Consider the following 24,954-nt stretch of genomic DNA (forward strand, 5'->3'; position numbering starts at 1 on the left):
ATGCATCCATACAAATGAGTGGAAGGAAAACATGCAATATAAAATATATTTACTATACTCAGATTTGTTCCTGCTGAAAATATGTCTGATGTGGTAGATGTGACTTTGGACCAGCAGATGTATAACCCAACAAGGCTACCCAAATTATCACTGCCTGTAAAAACTTCACACTGAACATCCAGCAAATTCTGCTTTTCCACTCTACTCCATGTCTATTCTCAGAAAGTGAAACATTGTATAAGACCGATACGAAAAGTAATTGGACCTTGATTTTTAAATAAAATGTACTTTAATCAGTGAAGTGGTTGGAATACCAAGTAACAATCCAGTTCATTTTCTTCTTGGTCCATGTAAGACACAGATATTGATTCTGGTCCAGTAGTGCAACTTAATACACAGAATGTGACACCAACTAAAAATCGATTTTAGTTATTTATTTTTAAAGCTGAAATGTGGGTCTTCATTTTTTATAACTAGGCTATAAAAAAAGCCTATAGCTAGGTTATAAAAAAAAAAGAAGAATATTGAAATAAATTGACTGATAAACGTGTAGCGTTTAACGATGCTTTACTGTTCAGTTCAACAGTGTGGAGTAACAGTAAAGTAACTTTGCATTTTACATCTGCATCATCTGTTGCAGGCATGTCCAATCGCTTTATCGCATTGTCGATTGTTTATTCATAACGATTAAAAATTTGACCATTCCAGCTGCGGGTTTGATTGCTCTGGTCTGAGAAAGAAAAACTCCAGTGTAATTTTTTTTTTCAAGGAACTGACAGGGGTTTGTCAACAGGGGGAGAGACAAAACGAGGCGAGAAGACTGCTTTGTACGTGGAGCTGGTAGACGTTATTAAACGGTTTAGTATCCAAATCTTTGCGTTCGTTTGTGGCTCTGTTCAGTGAATCCAGACCGTAATGGAGAGCCCTCAGCATGGTGAGTTTCGTCTGTTTTTAAAGCAGCTTGTGAGAATGGTGAAGTGGTATCGGTCAGAGGAGCACTTTAAAGAGTAATTTGTGAGTTAAGTCAAGACTGGCGCGTTTTAATTGCGCATTAGTAATTCTTTAAAGGCTGTTTCGATGTCGAGTTTTAGATAGTGACGGTTAAAAGTGGGACTTTACATCATTTTTAGGCTTGAGCTAGCTGCTTCAAGACCACAAACTGATTTGACAAAAAGTTGTACAAATTATTTAAAGATTTAGAAAGTATATTAATAAAAACCCACATAATTTCCGCACGTAATTAATTAACTAATTTTGGTCTAAACACGACAAAGAGAGCTATTTGGCCTGTCACACATGGCTATGGCTAGTTGGTGGTCCACATCGCTCTAAATGCAAAAGCAAGAATCACTGTCAGATTTAGCTGACATTTAAAGTGCTTCTTTTGGGAAGAAATTGGACCAAAATTTTTAATGCCGACTTTACAGGACGCTCGAGTTTTTTGTCCTTGTGTAGGGAAAACTTTTTAGATTTCATAGAATTGAAATCCTCTTAAAATATCTTGCGATTTTGAATGGTGGTGAATGCAACCTGGTTAGAACATTTGCATCAACCCAATTAAAGTTTTTCAAAAACATTCCATTTACAGGAATTTATAAGGATTAATATTATTAATTACTGGGTTTTTTTTACTTTCAAATGTGTTTCTCAGAAGGTGCCTGAGCTCCACAGACATGAGAAACTTGACTCTACTGTATTCAGATGCGAGTCCCAGGCTGGATTGAATGGCCCCGAGTATCCAAGGTAAGCACTTAGCCAGTACATTTGAACTCATTATTGATTTGCTTCCTGTGCTGCAAATGACCAGAGAGGGGGCAAAGTCTATGTAGAGAGAGAGAGAGAGAGAGAGATAGAGGGTAGATAAGAGATGTTAGGAAGCAGAAGCACGACTCTGAATAATGAAAAGGTAGACTAATGATGTTGAAACTCAGTGCTTGGTATTACTGTCAAGGAGGAAAGAAAGTTAGTTTTGAGTCATACACAGGGTTGGATAATGTTTGTTTTTCCAAAAAGATTTGTAAAAGTTACAGAACAATTGTTTTTTTTCCCTGTAAATGGCGTGGTAACATTTTTCACTTAAGCACAGACCAAAGAAGGGTAAAACTATATATGTATATATATATATATTAGGGGTGTAGTGATACAATAATATCGCGATACGATACACGATATTCTAGTCACGATACGATATGTATCGTGATATTTGTTGAGCGATACAATTTACTACGGTTTAGTGCATTTTTATGATTTTCTGAAAGATTTTAGAAGGACAGAGTGATTTTAGTGACATTTTGTGTTCCATAGACTTGAATTTAGTTAACTGAAAACTGATTAAAAGCACCAACTACACAATACCTGACTCTGATTGGACAGTTTAACAGTCTGCAGCTGGACAAAATGAATCAAAGATGCGGTGAGAGAATTAGTTTCTGTCATTTAATTCATGTGGATTTGACATAAAACTCAAAAGTTTAAACGGTAATCCAGGAGCAGAGTGCGGAGATTATCAGCCTCTGTAGACTCAATATGCAAATGATTGCACTTATGTTTTTTCTTTTGGACACTGTGGCTGCATTTTGGAGTAAAAATGCAGCCACAAATTGCAGTCTCTTTTGGACTATGGGGAAAAAGGCTTTTCTACGTTGGCTCCCGGAGTTAGCCGTGGCTGTAAACTGCTTTCTTCTAACTGCTAAAGTAGTTGCATCCGCCTCATCCCGTAGTGATCGACTCCCTGCAGCTACGCAGCGCCGCTATTCCCCTGCTTGGATCTCTGTAGCTGCCTCTCAGACTGCCAGGATCTCATCGTTCTCTCAGTCTCTGATACTCTTTGTCTGTTGCTAATAACAATGATCGATCAACCATTGTTATCATGGAAATCCTCACTGCGCCGCGGATTCCGGCTGGGGGTTTTCCTCTTCGTCTTCCTGCTCAAAACACAGCGCCGCTGCTCGCCCGCTTCGGATGTTATCAACCCATGTTCGTTCTTCAGGTAATCCTTTGTATACAGAACAGAAACTGCTAAGCTAAAGACTAATTACGAAGTGAATGCTACCAGTCGAAATTTGCATTAATTTCGCGATCTCACTGCTTTTGCAGCTGCTCGGTTGGCGCCGCTAATACTTTCCGCTTCTCCGTTCCGCTTCTCTTTCACGGTTACTTGCGCAACTTTACTTCGTTTCTCAGCAACAAAATACAGCCCATCGTTATTTATTGAAGATTTTACATTTCCAAAAACACAGGAATCTAATGTTTCGTTTCGTTTTGTACGTTTGGAAGCTCATTCCCTCTCACATAATCGGAAAAGCCGGGGAATAGCGGCGCTTTTGACATTTCTCTGACATTTGGAAAAATATGGTTTACTAATTTTAGCATAACTCCGGTTATACTTGGCCTATTAACAAAATTTAAAAACTGGTGTGTAGTTTATAATGTGCACTTTAAGCTCAAGTTGAAAGTGAGACTGAGGGAGGCAGAGTCTTGCTGCTACACCGTAACAAAGACCTAGACGTTAAAAAGAGCTATAAGGCTATGGATCCCGATGGTTTAACGGATCGATACTCGCGGATGAAAAATCGATACTTTCCGAGGGCGGAAAATATCAATATATATCGCAGATTCTATTTATTTATACATCCCTAATATATACACACAACTGGATTACAAAGAAGAAACATAAAAATCAAAATCTGTTTATGTCAGGATTTTAGCTACTTAGTAGAAAAAAGATCAGCAAGATAAGTTGCTCTTTAAAGGAGGGAGAGAATAAAAGTAAAAGGACTGATTATGGTGTCCAAACAGATGCCAAGACAAGATCTTTCCCACAGCAGTCATACAGAGGTTAATGGTGGTAGCAGCAGATGCTATGAAAAGAGAAATCACACTCTGACATGACGCTGCAGCTCTGTTGGCAGCACATCGAAACAATTTTGGTGGAAGATTTCCTTCATTTCCTGCCACTGATGAGGTTTCAAATATAAACAGCGTGAATGATGATGATCAGAAACTGAGTGGTGGTCACATATGGAAAAGTTTTGAATCGCTAAATATTGACAGTCCAAAACTGTAATAACTAGGGAGACAGCTTAATCATGATCTGTGCTGCCACTGCTCTCAAGCCCAAATTGACAGCCCATCTTTTTTTGACTTTCTAAAGTTACCTGCCGCATTTCTCCAATGCTTTCAAGAGGTTAAGATACATAAGAAGTCAGCACTTTCAGTCCACCAGTCTGGGTTGAGACTCCATGGCAACCAATTGTTGTTCTGGCCAATGGATGATTGTACTCTTCAAAACAGCCATAACTCTTTTGTATTTTAAAATTAAATTTACTAAATCACCAGGAAATCTCACTGCAGACCCAAAGATGTTGGGCAGAATGAAGTTGGTCACCTGCTCTTAAACAAAGCTAACATCTCTACGACAATAGCCAAAAAACAAAAAGCACTGCTGTAACTTGCAGGTGTTGATGATGTCTATTTAAAGGATATGAACCTCTGCATGAAAGGACTGTGGTGTAGGTGAATTCTGCAGGTTGGTTCTAAGCTGCCGTCTAATGGTTCTGCTTCAAACGCATCACTATCCCTTAGTTTTCAGTCTACGCAAAGCTTCCTCCACATCTAGCCGTCTATCATCTTTTAAAAATAATCAGAGGCCATCATTATCTCCAATGAAACTACTCACGAAAAACGTCCATTGTTGTTCTTGAAGTCAAAATTTTAACTCCTGTGAAGCTGCTCGTCAATTATGGCCCTTTCACTTCTTCCTAGCGCTTGACTTCCTTTTTTATTCCAAAGATTATGGTCATTCTAAAACCACCTGATAAAGATAGTTTGTGATGGATGTTATGTATTTAATCTAACAACAAACTAATAGCTGGAATCTTTCAGCAAATATAAAAGTGGAAATTGTTTGTTTGGGTGTACAACACAAGAGATTGCGTATTTTCCACTTGGTGAAATGTTTTTTTCCTCTCTGGTCTGTTTTTCACCTCTGATCCAGATTTACAAAACAGGGATATTATCCTCTTGTCATATGTTAACTCTGTTTGGCTTCTGGCTCTTAAGCTTTTCATACTCTTCAGCCTCCTCATTTGGGCTGAATGAAACAGAAGTGGAGTTTGTTTTTCTAAGAGCATGGGATTTTTCCCCCCCTTTTTTCCTTTTTTAAAGTTGCTCTTGCAATTACATGACAACCTGTTGTTTATAGCTATTCTTGATGGTGCTATGAAGTGGTCCTACAAGTGTTGGAAAACAAACAGTATATAAATTAAGAATCATGTTGAAATAGCTGACAGTCTTCACAAAAATGCAAAGCCATAAGGCCTAACTCCTTGTCACATGATTGCAGTCAACTTTTATTTTATCAGAGCAATGTCCAAGGCTTTGTTAGAAATGCAGCCTTTGCTCAAATGCACACAGAGGTGTGTCCATATCTCTATAAAAGTCTTTACAATCAGTAATGGTGACATTTGTCTGCAAAGTACTATTATACAGGCCTGGGCAGCTAAAGCTTCTTGCAAAAGAATTGATAAACCTTTAAGCTCCTTCACAGGAGTTTATGTCCTAAAGACATAAATCTTTAGCACTTTATGTTATTGACCAACAAGTGGTACATAATTGTGGTCTGAATGAAATTATTAGTTGGAAAATATGAAAAAAACTTTTTTTGTGAGATGACCTCTGATTCTATGTTTTGTAGCTACAAGCCTTTTGGGGTACGTCTACCAGCTTCACACGTTTGCAGAGTGCTTGCATTCCCTCCACATGGGAATCTTTTCAGCTCTTCTTGTGTTAGCATGACTCTTTAGGCAACTTCTCTAAATAGTATTGACCTTGCTCATTCTGTCTGTGTGGGTAGACATATTTTTGGTAAGTTTGGATGTAAGACGCACTGCGTTGTTTTTAATTGATGGATTGAACAACTCTGTGAGATGTTGTATTATACTGTTTTATGGCATAATTCAGCTTTATACTTTCTCCACACTTGTCTGCTGTGTTCCTTGGCCTTCATGGTTAACTTTGTTCTCCGTTTGTCCTTAATAAACCTTGGAGGCCTTGAGAGAACACCTGGTTTAACACCTTATTAGCAGGGATTAATCCAATAATATAATCCCGTTACAATATAAGCCAACATTTGATTTATTGGTTATTTTATTGCATGCATGTCTGTTTTCTAAACAGGTGATGTCTGAAGACGGTTGGATACACAAAATTTTATTTGGGGGCCGGTGGGTATAAGATTAAAGAAGGCTGAATACAAATGCATGCCACACTTTTCAGATTTTCAGTTATGAACCATTCTTAAAATAAAAGTTCTCGTTTCCTTCCACTTTATGATTATATGCTTATTTGTGTTGAATTATCACCTAAATTGCAATAAGATAGAAAGTGAAGTCTTTGGTTAAAAATTCTGACAAAATGTATAAAACTTTAAGGGGTCTAAATACTTTTGCTAGGCACAGCATAAATGCATATGAATCCTTGTTGACATGGCCTTATTTACACTCTAATATGAGCTGATAACATCAGCCTACTTCTCTTTAAGCACAAATGTAAAGGCACTTGTCCAATCACTGATATGTGGACTATTCCTTAGACTTTGTGAAACTGTGGCACTGTCAGCTTGCATCCTGTTTTAGCTGCAGTCTCTGCCAGCAGCAGCCCTTGCATTCCCATCAGCGTAATGATCACTTGTTACCAACAGAAAGAGACAGACGTAAGGTAGGAGGTGAGGACATGTGTAAATATAGCGTTTCCAAAAATAAACTTTAATGGATTCTGGGACTTAAAGTAGAGTGCACACAGTGATGGCAAGAGAGCAGAAATTCTAATAGAGATGAAAAGATGTCTGACCATTATTATTTATATTTTTTTGCACTTTTAATGTGAGCCCTGAGGAATGTTTTCTGTCCTTCATTAGACTTAAATTGAGCTCTTTTACAATTTTATATGATCTTTCACGGGCCTCGATGAGGTGCTCTCACACTTCACAGTTTGGTTTGGATAAAGTGCAAATTTCCAGAATTTTATTCGGTATGCCACTTTGTTATTTGCTGCATCATTTGTATGCATCATTTGAAAAAGAAGCTATCCAGTCTGTATTTTGTTTAGTCCTTTTTGAAACTGCTTTTTATTACTGAAGGAAGTCCCTTGGGGCCCTTACATGCTTCCTGTTGTGGAACTGAACTGAGTGGCACAAATTGTAATTACTTGAGACAGATTATTGCGGTGCATTTGCAGGTGTGATGAATGTAACCAGAAACTGGAAAAATCCACAGCTCTAGACCAAGAAGGGAAACAGCCCTGGCTTTATTGTCCCGTTGCACGATCTCATAAACATCTGTAGTTTTCTTTTAATTGTCTGATTTTAGTGAGTTTGACGAATGCAGCATGTTGACATTAAACAAGGCTTGGGAACTATTTAGAGAAACAAAGGAGTCTTTGTGGAATGAAAGCAGCATGTTGGATCTGTGCTCTCCAGGTTTTGACCAAAGGGGGAGTTAATGGGCAGACAATTTCTTTAAAGAGCACTATTCCCATTTTGCCTTACTGACAGCCGAGTATTAAGTTGGATTCCTGCAACCAACAATCAGCCTGAAATACTTCACCAGTGTATTTCTTTTTACATTTGGAAGGTAGCTGGAAGTTTATAGTCAGTTCCCCTTGAACACATTGCATTACAACCACAACATTCAGCATATTTGGATTTTTATTTTTGATAGACCAACAAAATATAGTTGTTTGTCAAGTAGATTGAGATCAATCAGAATTAACTAAGAGTTTCTGTGAACAACAAGTTTGAAGTCTTGCCACAGATCCTTCATTAGTTTTAAGAGGGGAGATTGATTGGAGCATTCTGACACATGAACATACTTTGATCACACTGCTGTTTGTCTGTATGTTTGAGGTTAATGTCCTGCTGGAAGATGAAGTCCAATGCCATCCTAAACCTTTTGCATCAGCTAACTGGTTGAACAGCTCTGTGTTTCTCTCCATCCAGGTCACTGTTGAGGGAAAGTGTCCCCCCCCCCTGTATAATGTTGCCACTATCTTTTTTTTGAGAGTGGGGATGTAGTGTTAATGGTAATGTGCAATGTTAACAGAACCTCTACACATAGTTTTTCATTTGTGGCTGTAAGTCATGGTGTATCACATGAGGATCCACATAAACTACATTGAGGTTTGTGGTTGGAAAGTCACAGAATGGGAGAAATATTTCAAGGAATGAGAATACTTTTTGTGAACACGTTATTTGAATATTTAGAAATAAAAATGAAACAAACCTAGAAGTAACGAAAGTTAAAAGACCTGTTTTAATTTTTTAAGTTTCATTGGGTAAATTTTGGTTCCTAAAACTCCTGAAGAGGTTTGTCTGGACGCTGCATTGTTCTGAAGTGACCTACAGGATTATTCAGCTGATAATGGATTAGTTTAGCTTCCCAGCAGATCATTATAGGCGTCGATACTTATCAAAAGTTTCTACTTTCCGGATGGCCTAAAACTATCAAACATGTCAGTTTGAGTAGCTTCTGAGAAAGCTTCCTCTGCGGCGGCAGATCTTTGACCGACGTAATTTTGTTTTCTCTGCAGCTAAAGGCATTCATGCAAAAATAATGAGGGCTTGTTGATGCGTCTAAGCAGTTCAGCAAAGAGTTCATTATTTGACACCAACAAATCTGGGCTCCTGATCTGACATGGTCTGAAATGCAACTCAGTAGCCTAGGTTTAATTTTTGTTTGTTTGCTTGTTTACAATAGAGGTACTAATATTTAATCTGCATGTAGTGTCTTAGTAAAGGAAAGATTATATGTTACCCATTTCATTCTCCCCGTCTGTCATCGGTTTCTTAAATCAGAAGATTTCTACTTCCCACTCGGTCAACACTCTGTCACATGCTCTACACAAGCTGTTGTGTTGTAATCCACAACAGCTGAGGAATTGCATGCAATAGTTGAGAAACTTGGTTATCTTGCTGGTCATTTGTAGGCAAGTGATAACTGTCCAAATCTGTCACAACAGATGGCAAAGATTATTCCATTATCCTGTTTGAAATAATAATGGAAGCTGTTTTCTTCCTAGGTGAAAGTGGGTCCAGCTTTTTTTTTCTTTTCTTTTTTTTTTTGTCAAATCTTTCAGTGGAAGAAATATTAAATGTAATGATGCAGCCAGCATGCAGCTCCTGACTGATTTTTGATTTGATTCAGATTTTATTTTGCTTTTTTTAATAGAAGTGGCCATTTTGAATGGAACAAATAATACGAGTTACCAGGTTATCCTCATTTGTGTATCATGTCCCTAACCTTGATTTGATTTTTAATGAAACACAAAAGAAGTGCATTGCATTTCTTAGTTTTGATTCATTCAGTGAAAAAAAAATCACTGTGATTTGCTCATCAACAAGAAAAAAAACTGCACAGTACAGCAATAATGATTAGATTTGATTATATTCTTTTCATACGGCACTTGTATGCTATTTCTTATAATGTGTGGATTCCATGTACAGTTTATTGATGCTGCATTGAGACTACAGATTACTGAATCCCTAACTTTCACAGTTGCAAATGATTTAAGTATTTAATAAAGTGATAATTAGGCGTTTTAAAGATAAAATAAAGCAGTTAGTGAAGCACATTTTCAGATGAGTTAATGCTGATGTCCACACTTGTAAGTAAAAACCATATTTTAAAAAACAAATTGTAAGGATGTGAAGCGGTTTGACCTAGTTCAGTCTCTCATTTTTTAGTCAGTGCTTGACCTTAGTTTAAGAAATTTTTTGTTAGATAAGCTTGCTGCTTATCTTATCTAGTGTTAGGCGATTGAATGGTGCTATCATGTTAAAGAAATGTCATGCTCACGCCTCCATTATTACAGATACAATCAGTATGCAAGTTCTTCAGTTTTGTGGTAATTATAATGAGACATTTACATATCTCACTTTACAATAGAAAGACAGGTTTACTATAGAAAACAACTGAAGAAATTGGATTATAAGTATTTTGTATAAGCATTGATAAATAAGAGTATTGCCAATCCAGTTCATTTGTCCAAAACTAACTTTGAAAAATGAAATGCTGATGATCTGAATTGTTTCCTTAGACGTTGTAGGGTAAACACCACAATGTGTGTTCTCTGGACACTACCCTGCTGATGTTGCTGGATGAGTTGCTTAAGGTTTTGCAGTCAGTTGATACTTGGAATGATCTCAGCACAAAACATTTTAGCTTGTCGTGTCACTAGTTTGTCAGCATTCTTAAGAACAGGTTTGGTACTGTTGGACAGCTGGCTGCTTTGTGTTTGTCTCCACAACATGAAGTCAGGAAGGTATTGGTCAACTTATTTAATTGTTTACCAAAATGCCACATGCACAACGGGGAGTATAGTGGTGGGGAAAAACTGCCGAAATTATGTCATTTGAATCACAATTACACAATTTAGTAATACCTAGTGACCTTCAAGTACAGCCATTGTTGAACTAGAAAAGACGACGGTTTTGGGAATAGAGATATGCCTCACATAGCATGAGAGACAGCAGGATCAAAGTTCAGGTTCTTCCAGAGTTACAACCTGTTGGACCTTACTTGTTTAAAAAAATGTGGGAGTGTTCAACCACATTCAGAGAGCATTCTTTACAAATGTGTGTTGTCATTTCTTACCCTTTAACATTTAATATGGCTACACTATCTGTAATACTGGCATAGCACTAAAGGGAACACTGAGATGTGAGACCGTCATTTGTTGCCCTTTCAGCCAACGCTCAGGAAAAACCATTACCAGCCTAAATAAACAGCAGCATTCAAGTAAGGACTTCCTCTAATCTCTCTCTTGGGAACCTCTGAAGTGTTTCCACACTTTTCTCTGCTTGGTGCTTTTCTCGTGCAATTTGCCTTCAGCGAGCGTCCTCTTAATGTCAGTGATGTCCTCTGAAACAGCAGAGCATGACATTTGAGATTCTCTACGAGAGCTAATATGTTGCATTTTCAGCAAGAAACGAGCAGCGTGACTCGCAGAAATAACCTCACCGAAAGATAATTGAGTTTTGTAAAGTGAAAGCTGTCTGCCTGTTCTCCTGTCTAAAGCTCAGGTGCATTTACAGAATTGTCAGGATTTGTAGCTGTAATGGGTAAAAGTTGCTTCTTGCGTTGATCTTTTTTCTTATTTGATTAATACTATTGATTAATACTACTGGTCATTTTCAGATAAATATCTACTGGTATGTATCTGAGAGATGCCCTTTTGTTCCACAGATGGCACTTTTTCCTGACGTAGCAGTTTCTTAAGTGAGGTATTGACATAAATTAGTTTCTGCAATAAACATTATCCCGATTGATTTAGTTGCCAAACGTTTTCATCATTAAATATGGTATTAATAACCTATGATACCATTTGTTCTGAATGTCTCTGTCTTTTACAAAATGTACTCCCCCACTTTCCCTGAGCTTGGTCACTGAGATCTGTATTAGATAGGACACTGAAAATCCATCCGAAATTGTGATGATTGCTATTTCATAAGGATGCACTGATAAATCAGTCCTGATTTCCTTAATTTTGGGAGATAGGTGATCAACCGATACTTGCATGTACAGTCAATCTTATCCACCGATCTGATCAGAATCTGCAAGGGTCTAAAAACTGACTACTTCCCTATTTTGCTCTATGAGAGAAGTTTAACTGATGAACCCACCCACCAGGTCATGTCTGCACATTTAAAGTTAACAATAGTGACAGCACTGTTGCCATCTCAGCAACTCTGTTGGTATATTTAGCAACATTTTAGACAAAATAAGTATCAGAAGGTGAGGCTTTTTAAAGATTGATAATTGGCAAAGGGCCAGAAAACTGCACTGGTGCACCGCTACTACTGTATATTGTACTTCTGCAGTCTAAAATGTTTTTAGCAGGCTCCTTTCCCTTATGGCAGGTTGGCTGTCACCTGTTAAGATTACCTTATGCTCTTAGGAAGGTTTATTGCTTCCCTTTTGCAGATTCAGGAGTTTTATAGATCTTTTCTTATTGCTCTTAAATATTAGTGTGGGTTATATAGCACAGCTGAGTTTAAGGCTCTTTGTTTATTGTCTCATAGGCAGAATCTCTTGGAAAAATGAGAGTTTTCCTTGTAAGCAAAGGTTTCCAAAGCTTGTCTCCAGATGTTATTACTATGTTAAATGTGGTTTAAACTTCTAGCAGCACTTCACCATTTTGTTTCTCAGTCATGATTGTTTAGGGAAGCCTTTGCATGGATGAGCGTCTATGTAAATGTTCTTTTTTTGGTTATTTATTAAGGAGTTAATATCACCTTTTTAAAAGTGTGTGTATAAAAACAAAATATAACCAATTGCCTGAATTCTTGTAGTAACTATGTGTTAAGATCACTGTAATTGCTTCTATTTTGCAAGAGCAATTACAGTGGAGCAGTGACATGATGGCCCATTTCCTGTACTTTCCTTTTGTCCCAGATCCAAAAAGTCTGAAAGAAATTTGACTTTTAAAGTGATCTCACACTGGGACAACAAGTCATGTTACGGTCAGAAACATCCTCTGTAGTAAGTCAGCTGTTCCTGAAGATCACATCATAAGGAAAACTATATGATGTTGGTTGGGTTTGGGGGTTGTTTGTTTTTGATTCACATATTGACTTCCTAGATTTCAGTTGACAGCAATGTGAGATTACTAATGAGTGGCTGTGAAGTTGTACTGTGAGAACAGATGAGGCACAACAACCCATCAAGAATCTCCCCACATAAGCAGGTTGTGTGTTTTAATATGACTGGCATTTCACTGTATGGCTGTTAGGAAGAGATTTTTTTAAATATTATTTCTATAAAAACCCAAGACATTTCATATTACTCTTATTTATATTTGAAGATTTCCCTTCATTTTTGCTAACCACAGTTGAAACTTTAGTTGAGTATTTTGATACAGGTCCAGTAATTTGTTCTGTCTCCATGTACTTGTATACATTGTTATCAGTATATTGAAAACATCAATTAACATCAATTGTAGAAACACAAAGTGGGTTTCCTTCTATGTTGTGCTTAAGTTTGTAAATTGTTCCACATAACACGGAAATCAAATGTTATGATTATCAGAATGAACTGTGTAACCGTTTATAAGTATGCAGAAACGGCATCCAGTCTTTAAGTGTGTTCAGTTCCCCAAAAAGATTAAAGCAGGAAGTGGTAAATCGCATCCAAAAGTCAATTTTCAGGTCGTATTTATTTGTGAATGTGTTTTGAAAGTAAGGAATGGGACAATTTAACAGTTTGGCTATCTCGCTTCTAATATGGCTTCTGATAAGCTACATATAAGAGTTTAAAGTTTTGATTTACTTGCTATTCAGTGTTGTCAGGTTCTGGTTTTATCTGAAGATAAAAATAAATCAAGTCCAACTTTATCCCCCTTTTTTTTCTTTTTTTTTTTGATATGTTGGAGGATTTTCAGAATTGTGTTGACATGCTATCCAATTCCAAATGCCTGCTACAATGGCTCATTGTGTTGCAGTGCACCAAAAGCCGACTAACCAGGGATAGAGGTGGCTGGCAGATTGCCTGACTGGGTAATGAGCTCACTCATGACCCATGTGACAATGAGTGGGTGAGTGGAGTCTGTAAATGAGTGAGCCAGTGTGACCTGCCACCTCCACAGCCCAGACAAAACACAAGGACATGAATGCCAGATGTCAACATGGTATTACCAGAACTCCATTTTCTCCAAAGGACGTCACAGAGATGCAAATAGAGCTAAAAATTTGAATATGAATTTGTATTATTAATCTGTTTGTTTGGTGTTTGAGAGAGATGTGGCCTTTTTTGTCAGCCTCACTAAAAGTCGATGGGAAGCTATTAAAACCTTACAGCAAATGCTAATCCCAAGGAAACGGCTTTGCAATACTCTGTTTTGATAGTTTAGCATTTTTTATTACAGATTTGATCTAATTTTTGCTTTGTTGGATGGGTGAAAACCTGTTAAGAATTTGGCCTTTATTTTTGGCTTAGTTATTAAATATTTTATAACTGGCATTTTATTACAGTATTTTTTACTTGGGCTCATCACACATACCTTTCAGACAGTAGATGCATATGGCCATATTCTGTCTATTCCTGCTTGACTATTACGTTTCTTTATTTGGCCTTATTTAGAGTTTTTTTTAGTCTATATGTTCTGTGCAAGTTTAAACTAAACAAAAATATTAACATATTTGCTATGAAAGGCAATTCTATAATTTCTTTGTCTTTCAATAAAAGTTTTCTGTGATTTTTGTTGGTAAACTGTAGAGATAAGTTACACTCATCTGACATTGCTGCATTTCAATGAATCCAAATATTTGAATATTCACTTTAAAATCTGTTTATTTTTTGCAGACTGACTCAGTGGGCGTACTGAAATGACCAGCCAGTATCCTAGCCATGGAGCGAAATCCACAGATAAAAAGCCATCTGTCGTGGCCCCTAAACTCCATGTCCAACGATCGCCATCAAAGGAGGCCATTACCATCCACTTCTCAGCTCTCGGGAAGGAGGAAGAAGAGGAGGAAGATGATCTGTTCATCTCAGCCTGTCCTACAGCTTCAGCTCCTCTGGACGACTCTAATATAGTGACGGCCCTGGAAGCAAGTGAGGAAATGTTTGATGGGGCATCTCTGGATTCGGCAGCCAGTGGTGCTGTCATTCCTGAATACTCCAAGTTATCTCCCAGCTCAAGTAATCACACTAACCGTTCTCCTACACAAACTCTGTCTTCACATGTCCCTGAGCAAAGGGCCTCATCTGCCAATTCTTCTCCCATAAAATCTCTGAGCTTTCCCTCCACCTTGGGCTGGGCAAAGTCACCTTCCTCAGACATTGAGTCCGCTGAGGGGCCCTCCTCTGCTCTAACATCCTCAGTTAGACACAGACACCTCATGAAAAATCTTGTCAAATCTTTATCATCGGATACATCCCAAGACTCGCCCTCTTCTTCCACCTCGTACCGTCTTCCAGATTCTCGTCTTAATCTGAATCTCTTAAAGCAATTTGCACAGTCAAGGATGCCGTCTGCTGCCGTGGCATCAGTTAACGACTCTAAAACCGCCCCCTCCTCGCTGTTGACGTCGCCAGACAACCGAAGCTTCTTTAAAGTCTCGGAAGTCGAAGCTCGATTCGAAGACACTAAGCGGCGTCTCACGGAAGCCATTTCCGAACCGCTTCATCTGCTCAGCAAGATCATGGATGAAAAGAGTGGTGGTGGCCTTTACCGGCCTAAGGGGCTCTCTGCCAGTGCCACAGAACTTTCCACCATCAGTTCTGTCTGTAGGAACCAGGAGAGCAACAGCAGCAACAACAACCACTCCATCAAAGAAGAAGATGGAGTTGATGTTCAGGCAGAAAGCCCCAACAGCTGGACCTCTGTTGGAGCCGAATCACCTGGTGAGCCATCTGATGACACTAAAAGCCCCAACAAACTATCTTTACTTTCTTTGTCTGCGCTGGCAAAACAGGAGGAGGAAGACTTCTGCATTTTGAACAATGAAGACTTTGAGACTTGCACTGACACAGAGGGTGAGGGTAAAAAAGGAGCTACTACTACTCAAGCTGACAGTCAACTCCCACAAAGTGCCAGTTTGGACCCAAGCATTGACGATAAACGTGAGAAGTGTGAGCAAGCACCTTATGTGCCATACCATATTCTCGCCCTCCTTATTCTTCTGGTCTATGGTTCCTTTGTATTGCCAATTCCAGGCTATATTAGAGGAATGCTAATTGGGATGGTGGTAGGGTTCTTTTTGGCCCTCGGTGTCGTTTGGCTCACAGGGCCAAAATCAAATGGACATGAAAAAAGACATTCAAGAGAGCTGTCGAAAATCACCAGGTTGGATGTTAAAGAGCCAGAAACATACAAGGTGGGTTATTTTCACTTTATATATATATATATTTTTAGGAACATAAAATTATATATATAATATGTTTGCATTTATACTCAGAGATACAGAGGTATAGTGTCCTGTACTCTAAAAAATATTTTTTTTATTTTGAATGTGGTATCAAAAAACTAGATTGAGTCACCACATTATTGCGCAGTATGGCTAAGTCATTTTATTAAAAAATATTTCAAAGTGCTCAAATAATAGGATTAAAATATTTAGAAAATAATTGCAATAACGAAATGCTTTCTTTAAAAATAAAAACATGGCAACTGTGACTGAATTTAGCTAGATAAACTTTAATAGGTATGTATTAACATTTTTCTTGCAGCTTTGTATATTTATTTGGAGTTGTATAATAATTTACTATTATGTTCATTTACATTTAAATTTGATGTGTAAGAAAAGGTATCTCAAAACCACCAAGAACAGTCGAAAGTTGTGAAAAGAGGGCTGTTACTAATGGCATGCCAAACTCCTCATTTATGCTCACTGATTTTTTGTTAAATAAAATAGTGATGTCCTTCTCCAACTGGAATTGGAGATGATAAGGTGAAGATAAACATGAGTTGGAAGTTAGGTCTCCAAGCTACTGCCTCCTGCATTGCAGCATGTGTCCTAACAGAGCAGGAGCTTCTCCACAAATAAATAAAAAACTCTCTGTTTTTAGTTCCTCATTTCAGCTGCCGTCTGCAGTTTTGCGATCTGTATTAGTAAAATAGCTGTAATGGTAAATGGCCTGCGCTTGTATGTGTGCAGGGAAAACAGAGACTCTTTACGATCCTCTATGTAAGAGTCCCTAACAGCTGTCCTCAAGGGTTGATGTCCTGGAACTTTTAGATGTGCTCTTGGTCCTTGGGCAAAGACTCTGTTGATATTTAACAGGATCTTTGGGTTAATAGTTTGGAATTTTCTGATTTCAGCTCCAATATAGTGCTGTAAAGCATCATTTATATTAAACTGATTTGTTATTCTTTCAGGGCTGGATGAATGAAATATCGAACTACGATCCAGAGACATACCATGCCACATTTACTCAGTCTGTGTTCGTTCGCCTCGAGGGCTCTGTCATTCGTCTTTCCAAACCCAACCACAACATTTCCCGCCGTGCTGGACACAGCGAACCAAAGCCTGATGTGAGCTTTGTCAGTCAGAAGATATATGACCTTCGCAACAGCAAGGTATGCTTTCACACTACTGTCTGACCATATTTTCAAAATATAATCTTAGACATCCCTACGCCTTTGAAGATTATCTTTAAAGCGCTTCATAAACTCTTTAAAAACCAAATCTGCAAATAATAGCTCACTATGTGATAACTTCCATTGGAATTATAGCAATGAGATTGGCTTTTTGGAAAAATAATAAATATATGATGATCTGAGAAGTCTGTTTTTTTTCCCCCCCGCACAAATCTTCCCTCAGGTCTATTTACTGCCTTTAAATCTAGCCAAAAAGAGAGTGTGGAACAAAAAATATCCCATCTGCATTGAACTTGGGAGACAAGATGACTTCATGTCAAAGATAGATGAGGCAAATGAGGACAGGTTGGAGGATGACGAGACTTCGAATGCTGGAATGAATCAAGAAGGAACCAGTGAAGCACAGGACCAACAGTTCTCCCTGTCCCAAAGAGACCTGACCATCTTCCTCTTTGGGCGGACGGGGAGGGAGAAAGAGGATTGGTTTCAGCGGTTCCTTTCGGCCTCTAACATCAGAGTGAAGAAAGTACCTTCTGTTGGGATCAGTACAAAAGGTCAGAGACTTAATTTTTTTATGACTTGTCTGTTGATAATTTTCTTAATCCGTAAATCAAAATCCCTGTTAGGATAACTTAAGGTGGTAATCTGTAATTGGTTACAGCCACAGCCTCGGCCTGTCAAAGCCCCAGAAGTAGGCGCTCCTCTCTTGAAGAAGTCATTGCACCACTTTTCAAGTCAAGAGGCTCCATAAGCTCCCTGACATTACCAGGGAGTCCCAAGAGCAAGCCGTTTTTAGAATACAGTGTATACATGGCCTCATTGCTGCAAAACCACCAGGCAGACGATCTCACATCTGCCGGCTCTGCTCAGAGCCCGCAGAGCAGCCCTGGAGCTGATAAAAAGGTAAGGCGAGTTGATTATCTTTTTATAAGCTTAAAATATTTAGTTCTCTTTTTAAGGTGATAAACCTGTCACCTCATTTACTGTACAGTTTGTGGGTTTATAACATGAAAGGTGAAGGAGCATAATAAAATGCAGCAAGTTGAATGTTTCATACTCCTGTTAACGGGAACTTTGTGTTTAGGTTCAGAGCAATACATCAGCTCAGGAGCAGCCCAAGGGACAGGAAGAGGACTCTGTTGCCTGGGTGAACGCAGCCCTTGGCAGACTCTTCTGGGACTTCCTGACCGAGCCCTACTGGTGTGAACAAGTCTCCAAGAAGATTCAGATGAAGCTCAGCAAGATACGAGTGAGTGTAACAAGACCTGGGACAAGCTTTTGTTCTAGGAGTGCAAAAACATTCCTTTCCTTCCCATTTTAATGCCCTGTTTGAACTTCAGTAAGTCATCTCTAGTGCATACAGATAGCTAAATCATGAAGCTGCCATCATGTGAATGGCTGATTCACATGGCATTGTGTTTATGAGCATTTACCTAATGAAGTGTAGTTTTTGATGGAGGTTCAGACTGTAAGCTTGGGTCTCTTTCAGCTGCCTTACTTCATGAATGAGCTAACCCTGACAGAACTGGACATGGGGACAAGCACTCCCAGAATTCTTGGAGCATCTGCACCTTCCGTTGACTGCCGAGGCAAGAGATGGACCACACTACACACACAGACATACACTCATAGGGGTTAATCATACATTTCTACAAACATTTCAACCTATGTCTGCTCTGTGATCACGCACGCACATCAAGGAAAGATGACCTTTTTTTTTTTGGTTTGTAATCAAGTTGCAGATTTTGAATTTAATGTGTTACAGGTTTTGAGTCCCAAACTGTTCCTCATGTAACATTGTCACAGGCTTATCTTTCCATATTCAAATATTGTTGAACAGTTGCTTTGACAAAGCTACCCCAGTGTGCGCAACACGCTAACAGGCTCCCATTGAAAATTGGTTTGAAATGCCCATCATACCTAAGCTGCATTAATTCAAAGTAAGAATATACAAGACTGTGTTTTACTGGGTGTAAAATATGTATTCTTTATTAGAACAGAAAGTGTATAAATATATTGACAAAAACATTTCGTGACTTCTGAATTCACCAGACATTCAGAACAGTTTCACCCATTAAAAACAGACAAGATTTTTATTTTTTTATTTTTTTTATGTACAAGTTTAGTAATGTGTGCTTTGGAGCTCCTCCCTGAGCTTATCAGGCCATCAGGTCAGAGAAACATTGCTCTTGTGTGTGTTTAAAGTACAACCGTTTGTCTCATCTAAGGTTGCTGCTACATTGTCACTTTCTGACCAGCAGTACCTCATGGCTTTGTTGTCTTTTACTATCACTTGAGAAGCTTTGCATGGCTACATGTGCTGCAGAATGAACGTAAATGATTTTACAATGCAGTGTAAATTATTTCATGTAGATTCTCAAATTGCCGTACAATTGACAGAAATGCTGCAGTGTGAGCAGCTCAGTGTTTTTGGGTGCTGTACAGACTGGCCATAAACACAACAACCAGGATGTGCACCTGTGTAATTAATATGTGAAGCTTAAGCCTGTACTGAGAATATGGGACTTGAATTTTCACTAAAGACGAAAAAGTGTTGATGATTTGGAGTTACTAACGTCTTAGTGAACTTTTTTTTAATTTTTAAACAGTGTAACACATTTAATAGAAACAGTGTTTATTGTCCTGCAGAGGGAAAATTCAGGTGCAACAGCAGCATCAGGTGTAAGGGTTCACACAAAAAAGATCATAATTCTAAAAACAATATATGTAGAAAAGATGAACAAAAACACCAGTAATAGTAAATAATAATATATTTACTATTATCATAGTATATTATAATTTTAGAAATAGTTTTTTTCCCCCCAAACATTCAGACTCTGAGCAGGGTGAAGCATTGCTTCTGTTTTGTCATTATTCCATACAGTCTGTCCTTTCATCACATGTATGTTTGCTGCTCTGTTATTTTTTCCTCATTCTGTATTCCCGTTCCTTTTTATCTTCCTCTTTGTGGGTATACTCTCTTTACGTCTCAGTTTTCACTGTTCTTCTCTGCACCGTGAGTCACTGCCTCATTTTTATCGCCACAGCTCTCGTATAACCCTTTAATGAGAGTAGGAGTTGATTGCATCGCTAACCAAAATGGCAACTGCTTTTGTTTATGGTTTGAAACAGTGTGACCTGAAATGCAAGCTTATTTTTAACGGCCTACAAAATCCTCCAACTCAAGCAATTCAAACTATATATATTAAAATTTTCTTTTCAAATTTCAAGCGGTTCTGTTTTCCTGGAATCTCAAGTCTTCCCTTTGCTTTTCTTTCAAGCTGATTGAACTTTTACTGTTTTGCATGCTAGCATCATGAGCAATTGAACTTTTCCTTTAATTTTATTCTTTTTTATACCATATGTAACCCCCACTAAACATCTCTTTGGCCATTGTTCCATACAGCCTGTCCTTTTATGACATGTATATTTGCTGCTTTTTGCCTGTATTGTTTTTTTCTTTACACCATCTTCATATCTGACAGCATAATTTCTCATTAATTGTTGATCCAAGTCAGGTAGAACTCTCCCAGTTTAGCACTATGTGCCATGCAGCCCTCCTCCACCAGTTTCACAGTCAGTCAAAACCCACCAGACTGAGCAGAGCAAACTTGTTCATCCTGCCTGACTGCTTTCATGAGTTTTTTTCATCTATTTTTACATACTGCTTTGCCAAACCTTCACTTCTGTCTTTTGTTTTCTCCAGGCTTTGATTTTTTTTCTCTCTACTTTCTGTTTCTTTTTGTTTTTCCATTCCTCCTTTCTGACTTCTTTTATCTGGCTCACCTTGCTTCATAATTCAGTATGAAAATGAGGTCCATTCTTATCTGCTGCTGATCGAACCTCATCAGCTTTACATGGTTTTTCAATTGTTTAATTTGTTTTCAATACTATTATTAATTCTTTATTTTATTTATATGGACTTTGTCAAACCTCTAGAGTGCTAGAGGCGGAAATGCTAATTACATGCTGGCTAACCCATTTGAAAAGCAATGTCTTTAAGCTATTGCTAGCAGTGACATCTAGTTAAATTATGTTAATGGCAGAGAAAGTGGAAAACCAAATATGTTGGCCTAAATGTCTGTTTTAATATTGGGTTATCTAATTGGCTGAACATACAAGTTTATGTTCTCACTCTTTGATTTATTATTTGCCAAAATTTGCTGCCATCAAATGGTAGAAACATAAACTACAACTTTGCACAGTCCATGTCATACCTGCTTTTTTTTCTTTTTTTTACAAACAAATGACATAATTCTGCCTAATCAAAAAAATACAGCGGAAATATATGTGTAGCACTATTAAATCAGTCATTGTGACTGGATGTTGGTGACATTCAATTTTTTTTGCCATTAGGGCCAAAGAAGTTTGATTGAAAGCACTTGAGGATTACAGAAAATATATATAATGAATCAAAAAATATCTTAAAGTTGCAGTATGTACATTGTATTAAAAAATGTTTGTACATATTTGTTGAAAGTATAGTATGAGATAATAAGTAAAAGGGATCTTAATGCTGTCAATCATGCCCTTGTACATGCCGCTCTCTTCTCCTCTTGTCCGTTGCGAAGAAGCTACACTAACGAAGAGTAGTTTTTTTTCAGTTATTCCCCGTCAGAAAAGCCTGTCGTGACTGCTCATGGAGCGGCGGATAAACAGTTCTGTAATAATGAGTTCTTTATCTGCCAGTGGGACATTTAACAGCATTAACGTGCTGCTAAATGTCATGAACAGTGTTGCACAATTGCCATATTAAAAGACAGGCACATAAGATCGCAAATGTTTGGCAGGTCCAATGTCCTTGTTTTATTTTATTTTTTTTGCACTTGACAAAAAGAGTATCATTGCTGTATTTAGCCAGGTTTAATCAATGACAACTTAATTGTGTTTTACTTAAAAAATACCCAATAATTCTGTCTGTAAAAATCTCAGCGTAAAACATTAAAAAGTGTTCATGTACATCAATGGCCTTTGCTTACAGGGCATATTGTGGTCGGGGTGGCTGAACAAATTCATCCAAATCAATAGAGTGGGAGGAGTGTTGCTTTATATCTATCCCATGTCTTCTGGATCATCGTACACATTTCTAATGAATTATTTATATTTATTAGGTCTCTGGTTTGATTTGGAGATCTCCTACACTGGCTCCTTCCTGATGACTCTGGAAACCAAGATGATTCTCAATCGACTGGGAAAAGAGGAAGAGAGTCTCCACTCGGGGGAATTAGGCAAAGATGGGTAAAATGGAGGACAACTGTGTTCACTTAAACATTTCAGAACAGTTTTGGCTGCATTTTTGTCTCAGTCTACAAAATTGTTGCTTCTCTAATTTTTTACTAATTTTTCTTTCCCTCCTTTAAAACTTGTTCTTGTTCCTGCTTCTCCTTCTTCTTGGCTTCTGCTTTTCTACGGCTGTTAATTTGATGTTTCCTCCCTTGGTAAGTTCTGCTTAACATTCAACCTAAATGTACAATTAACCAATGCCGTCATGTGTTCATTAATTTATTTCTTTGTTCTCCATGTTTTCAAAAATGTATCTGCTAAATTACTTCTGAGTAATTAAAACCTTGCAGGACATTTAAGTGTTGCAGAACAGATTCTTTCAAACTGTGTTTTCCTAACCTCTGAGTGGCAAGACCAGTAAAATACAATTTGTTTAGCATCCCTCGTGTTTTTTTTTGTCATATTTTAAAGCCAGGAAATCTAAAAAAGAAACTTAGTATGATGAACTAAACTAATCAAAATCAGCCTTTGCATTGGATTCTGGAGCATATAGATAATTTAAGATGCATGTTTCTGACATGAAAAGAGCTCTTAAAAGTCCCCAGCACTAAAGCTGGAAAATTGGAGATTGAAGTTGCCTCTGTAATGGTGATGGCTTGAAGCATGCCTTTTCTGTATGGCTAGAGAATGATACCTAATCACATCCAATTAAACCATAAAAATTCTTCACAATCACTTCATGGCTCTTTTGCAACTTGCATACAAATATATATATATGTGTAGTAGCCCTGATCCGTTTTGGCTTTTGGTTGCTCCCAGACACAGGCCTCGGACCTACTGCCTATCTGCTAGTGATGAAGAGTCATCAAGTGCAGGGTCATCAGATGAAGAAGACTACACAGACATCGCAAATGATCCAGCTGGATCAGAAAGGTACCACTAAGCTTGTGTAATACTTTCTGTCACAGTTTTGTTATGCAATGTAATGCCTTGTGCGATGTCTTTGTAAAAATACGTATGTGACATAACATAATAATCCACACAAACTTAACTAGGCAGTAAGCACAACTAGAATGACGATGTCCAAAGCCTTCGCAATAAATAAATGAATAATAGGCCAGACAGTTATTGTTTAATTATGGAATGAAAAATCAATTCATTAAAGAAAAAACACAAGTCAATAATAGTTCTTTCCTTCTTTTTGTTGAATGCAGTCCAGTGGGTGGACGTAGACCGAACAAGATTATCCGCTTTGTGGATAAGATTGCCAAATCCAAATACTTTCAGAAGGCCACAGAGACAGAGTTCATCAAAAAAAAGTTGGAGGAAGTGTCCAACACACCACTCCTCCTCACTGTGGAGGTTCAGCAACTCAGAGGAACTCTAGCTGTCAACATTCCTCCTCCTCCCACTGACAGGATTTGGTATGTAAAGGCAAAATCGTCTTACTGTTACAATATTCAGTAGGGTGGTCTCCACAGCAAACATCCATATTTTGTTCAAAGGGGTAAATTGTTACGTCTTCATCATCAGTTTGTTTCCTACAGATCAAAAAATCAAGTGAACAAATGGATTTAAGATTACTCCTAATGGTGTTATCGTCCCTCCATTTCTGCAAGGAGTTGCTGAAATTACAAATCTGTGTTTATAAATGAAGAGAAATTAAAAAGATGTGTTTGTTGTCAGAATAAGTAATTGCGTTCTACTATACAAACACCTGTTTAGAGTTTAAGGATTGTATGTCTGCCCCCTGGTGGTAAAGGCTTTTTTCGTTTAAAAGGTATTGTACAGTAGAAATTCAAAATTTTTGAAAGTGAATGATTTCTTCTGAAGGTACGGCTTTAGGATACCACCTCACTTGGAACTGAAGGCTCGACCAAAACTTGGGGAAAGAGAAGTGACTCTGTATCATGTTACAGACTGGATCGAGAAAAAACTGTACCAGGAATTCCAGGTAGTATTGTATACAGTGAATTGCAAAAGTACAAGATATATAAGATGTATCTTCTACCTGCTCCTTTTTGAACAGAAAATATAAAATTGCATGTCACATGGGCAAAATAATTTGTTTTACATTTTATTTCTTAAGTTTGTCTCATTCTATTTTGTTTTCTTGTTCTTTTTTAACTGTTTTTAATGTCTGTTCGAAATAAGGAAAAAAACATAGTACACATTGGCCATCTAGAATTATGTAAAAAAAAATACATACGTTTTTCACATTACAGCTGTTGATGTACTGCAAATTAATTCCTGAGATAATCCATAAAATATTACTTGTGTGCTTTTTAAAACTTTTAGTTCACTCAAATTATAACTGATTCAGTCATAGGCATGACCAGACACAAAATGTTCACAAACTCTGTACTATTCTCTGTCCTTTTTCAGAAAATCCTTGTAATGCCAAACATGGATGACGTGTGGCTGACTTTGATGCACTCTGCCATGGACCATCGAACAGCTGGCGGACCCTTGGTCAGCTTCCCGGGAATCGAGAAGATGTCCTGACAGCAGCCATCAACCTTGGAGATCGTTTACAGTATTGCCTAAAGCTTCTGGAGTTTCATAATAAAAGTTTAAGCCAAAGTCTTCAGGCGCTGTTGTGAGAGAAATACATTCCCCCACAATCGGTTACTGTCT

General features: G+C 37.9%; 1 protein-coding gene across 3 annotated transcripts; it reads left to right on the top strand.

Annotated features, from left to right (window-relative positions):
• The first annotated feature begins 718 nt into the window (after positions 1–718).
• On the top strand, positions 719–24,903 carry LOC103463683 (testis-expressed protein 2-like). Of its 3 annotated transcripts, none has more exons than XM_008407218.3 (13): positions 719–934; positions 1,652–1,743; positions 14,355–15,871; positions 16,873–17,073; positions 17,318–17,648; positions 17,756–17,997; positions 18,179–18,343; positions 18,584–18,683; positions 22,206–22,332; positions 23,137–23,250; positions 23,532–23,741; positions 24,151–24,271; positions 24,703–24,903. In XM_008407218.3, exons 3-13 carry the CDS (start codon positions 14,378–14,380, stop codon positions 24,820–24,822), a joined length of 3,225 nt encoding a protein of 1,074 aa, XP_008405440.2. In that variant the 5' UTR covers positions 719–934; positions 1,652–1,743; positions 14,355–14,377; the 3' UTR covers positions 24,823–24,903. The 3 variants fall into 3 exon arrangements, with proteins under 3 accessions (XP_008405440.2, XP_008405448.2, XP_008405455.2); XM_008407226.3 differs by having other exon boundaries at positions 1,655–1,743; XM_008407233.3 differs by having other exon boundaries at positions 721–934; positions 23,143–23,250.
• The last annotated feature ends 51 nt before the right edge of the window (positions 24,904–24,954 follow it).

Source organism: Poecilia reticulata, chromosome 1 (genome assembly GCF_904066995.2).
Source record: "Poecilia reticulata chromosome 1, P_reticulata-male-v2, whole genome shotgun sequence".
Lineage (NCBI taxonomy): Eukaryota > Metazoa > Chordata > Actinopteri > Cyprinodontiformes > Poeciliidae > Poecilia > Poecilia reticulata.

Bases quoted from the DNA above. Each gene is read 5' to 3' on its own strand.
- LOC103463683 (XM_008407218.3), top strand. From the start codon at position 14,378: ATGACCAGCCAGTATCCTAGCCATGGAGCGAAATCCACAGATAAAAAG. The intron at 15,872-16,872 runs GTGGGTTATTTT...TTATTCTTTCAG, and splicing joins AAGAGCCAGAAACATACAAG to GGCTGGATGAATGAAATATC. The intron at 23,251-23,531 runs GTACCACTAAGC...TGTTGAATGCAG, and splicing joins GATCCAGCTGGATCAGAAAG to TCCAGTGGGTGGACGTAGAC.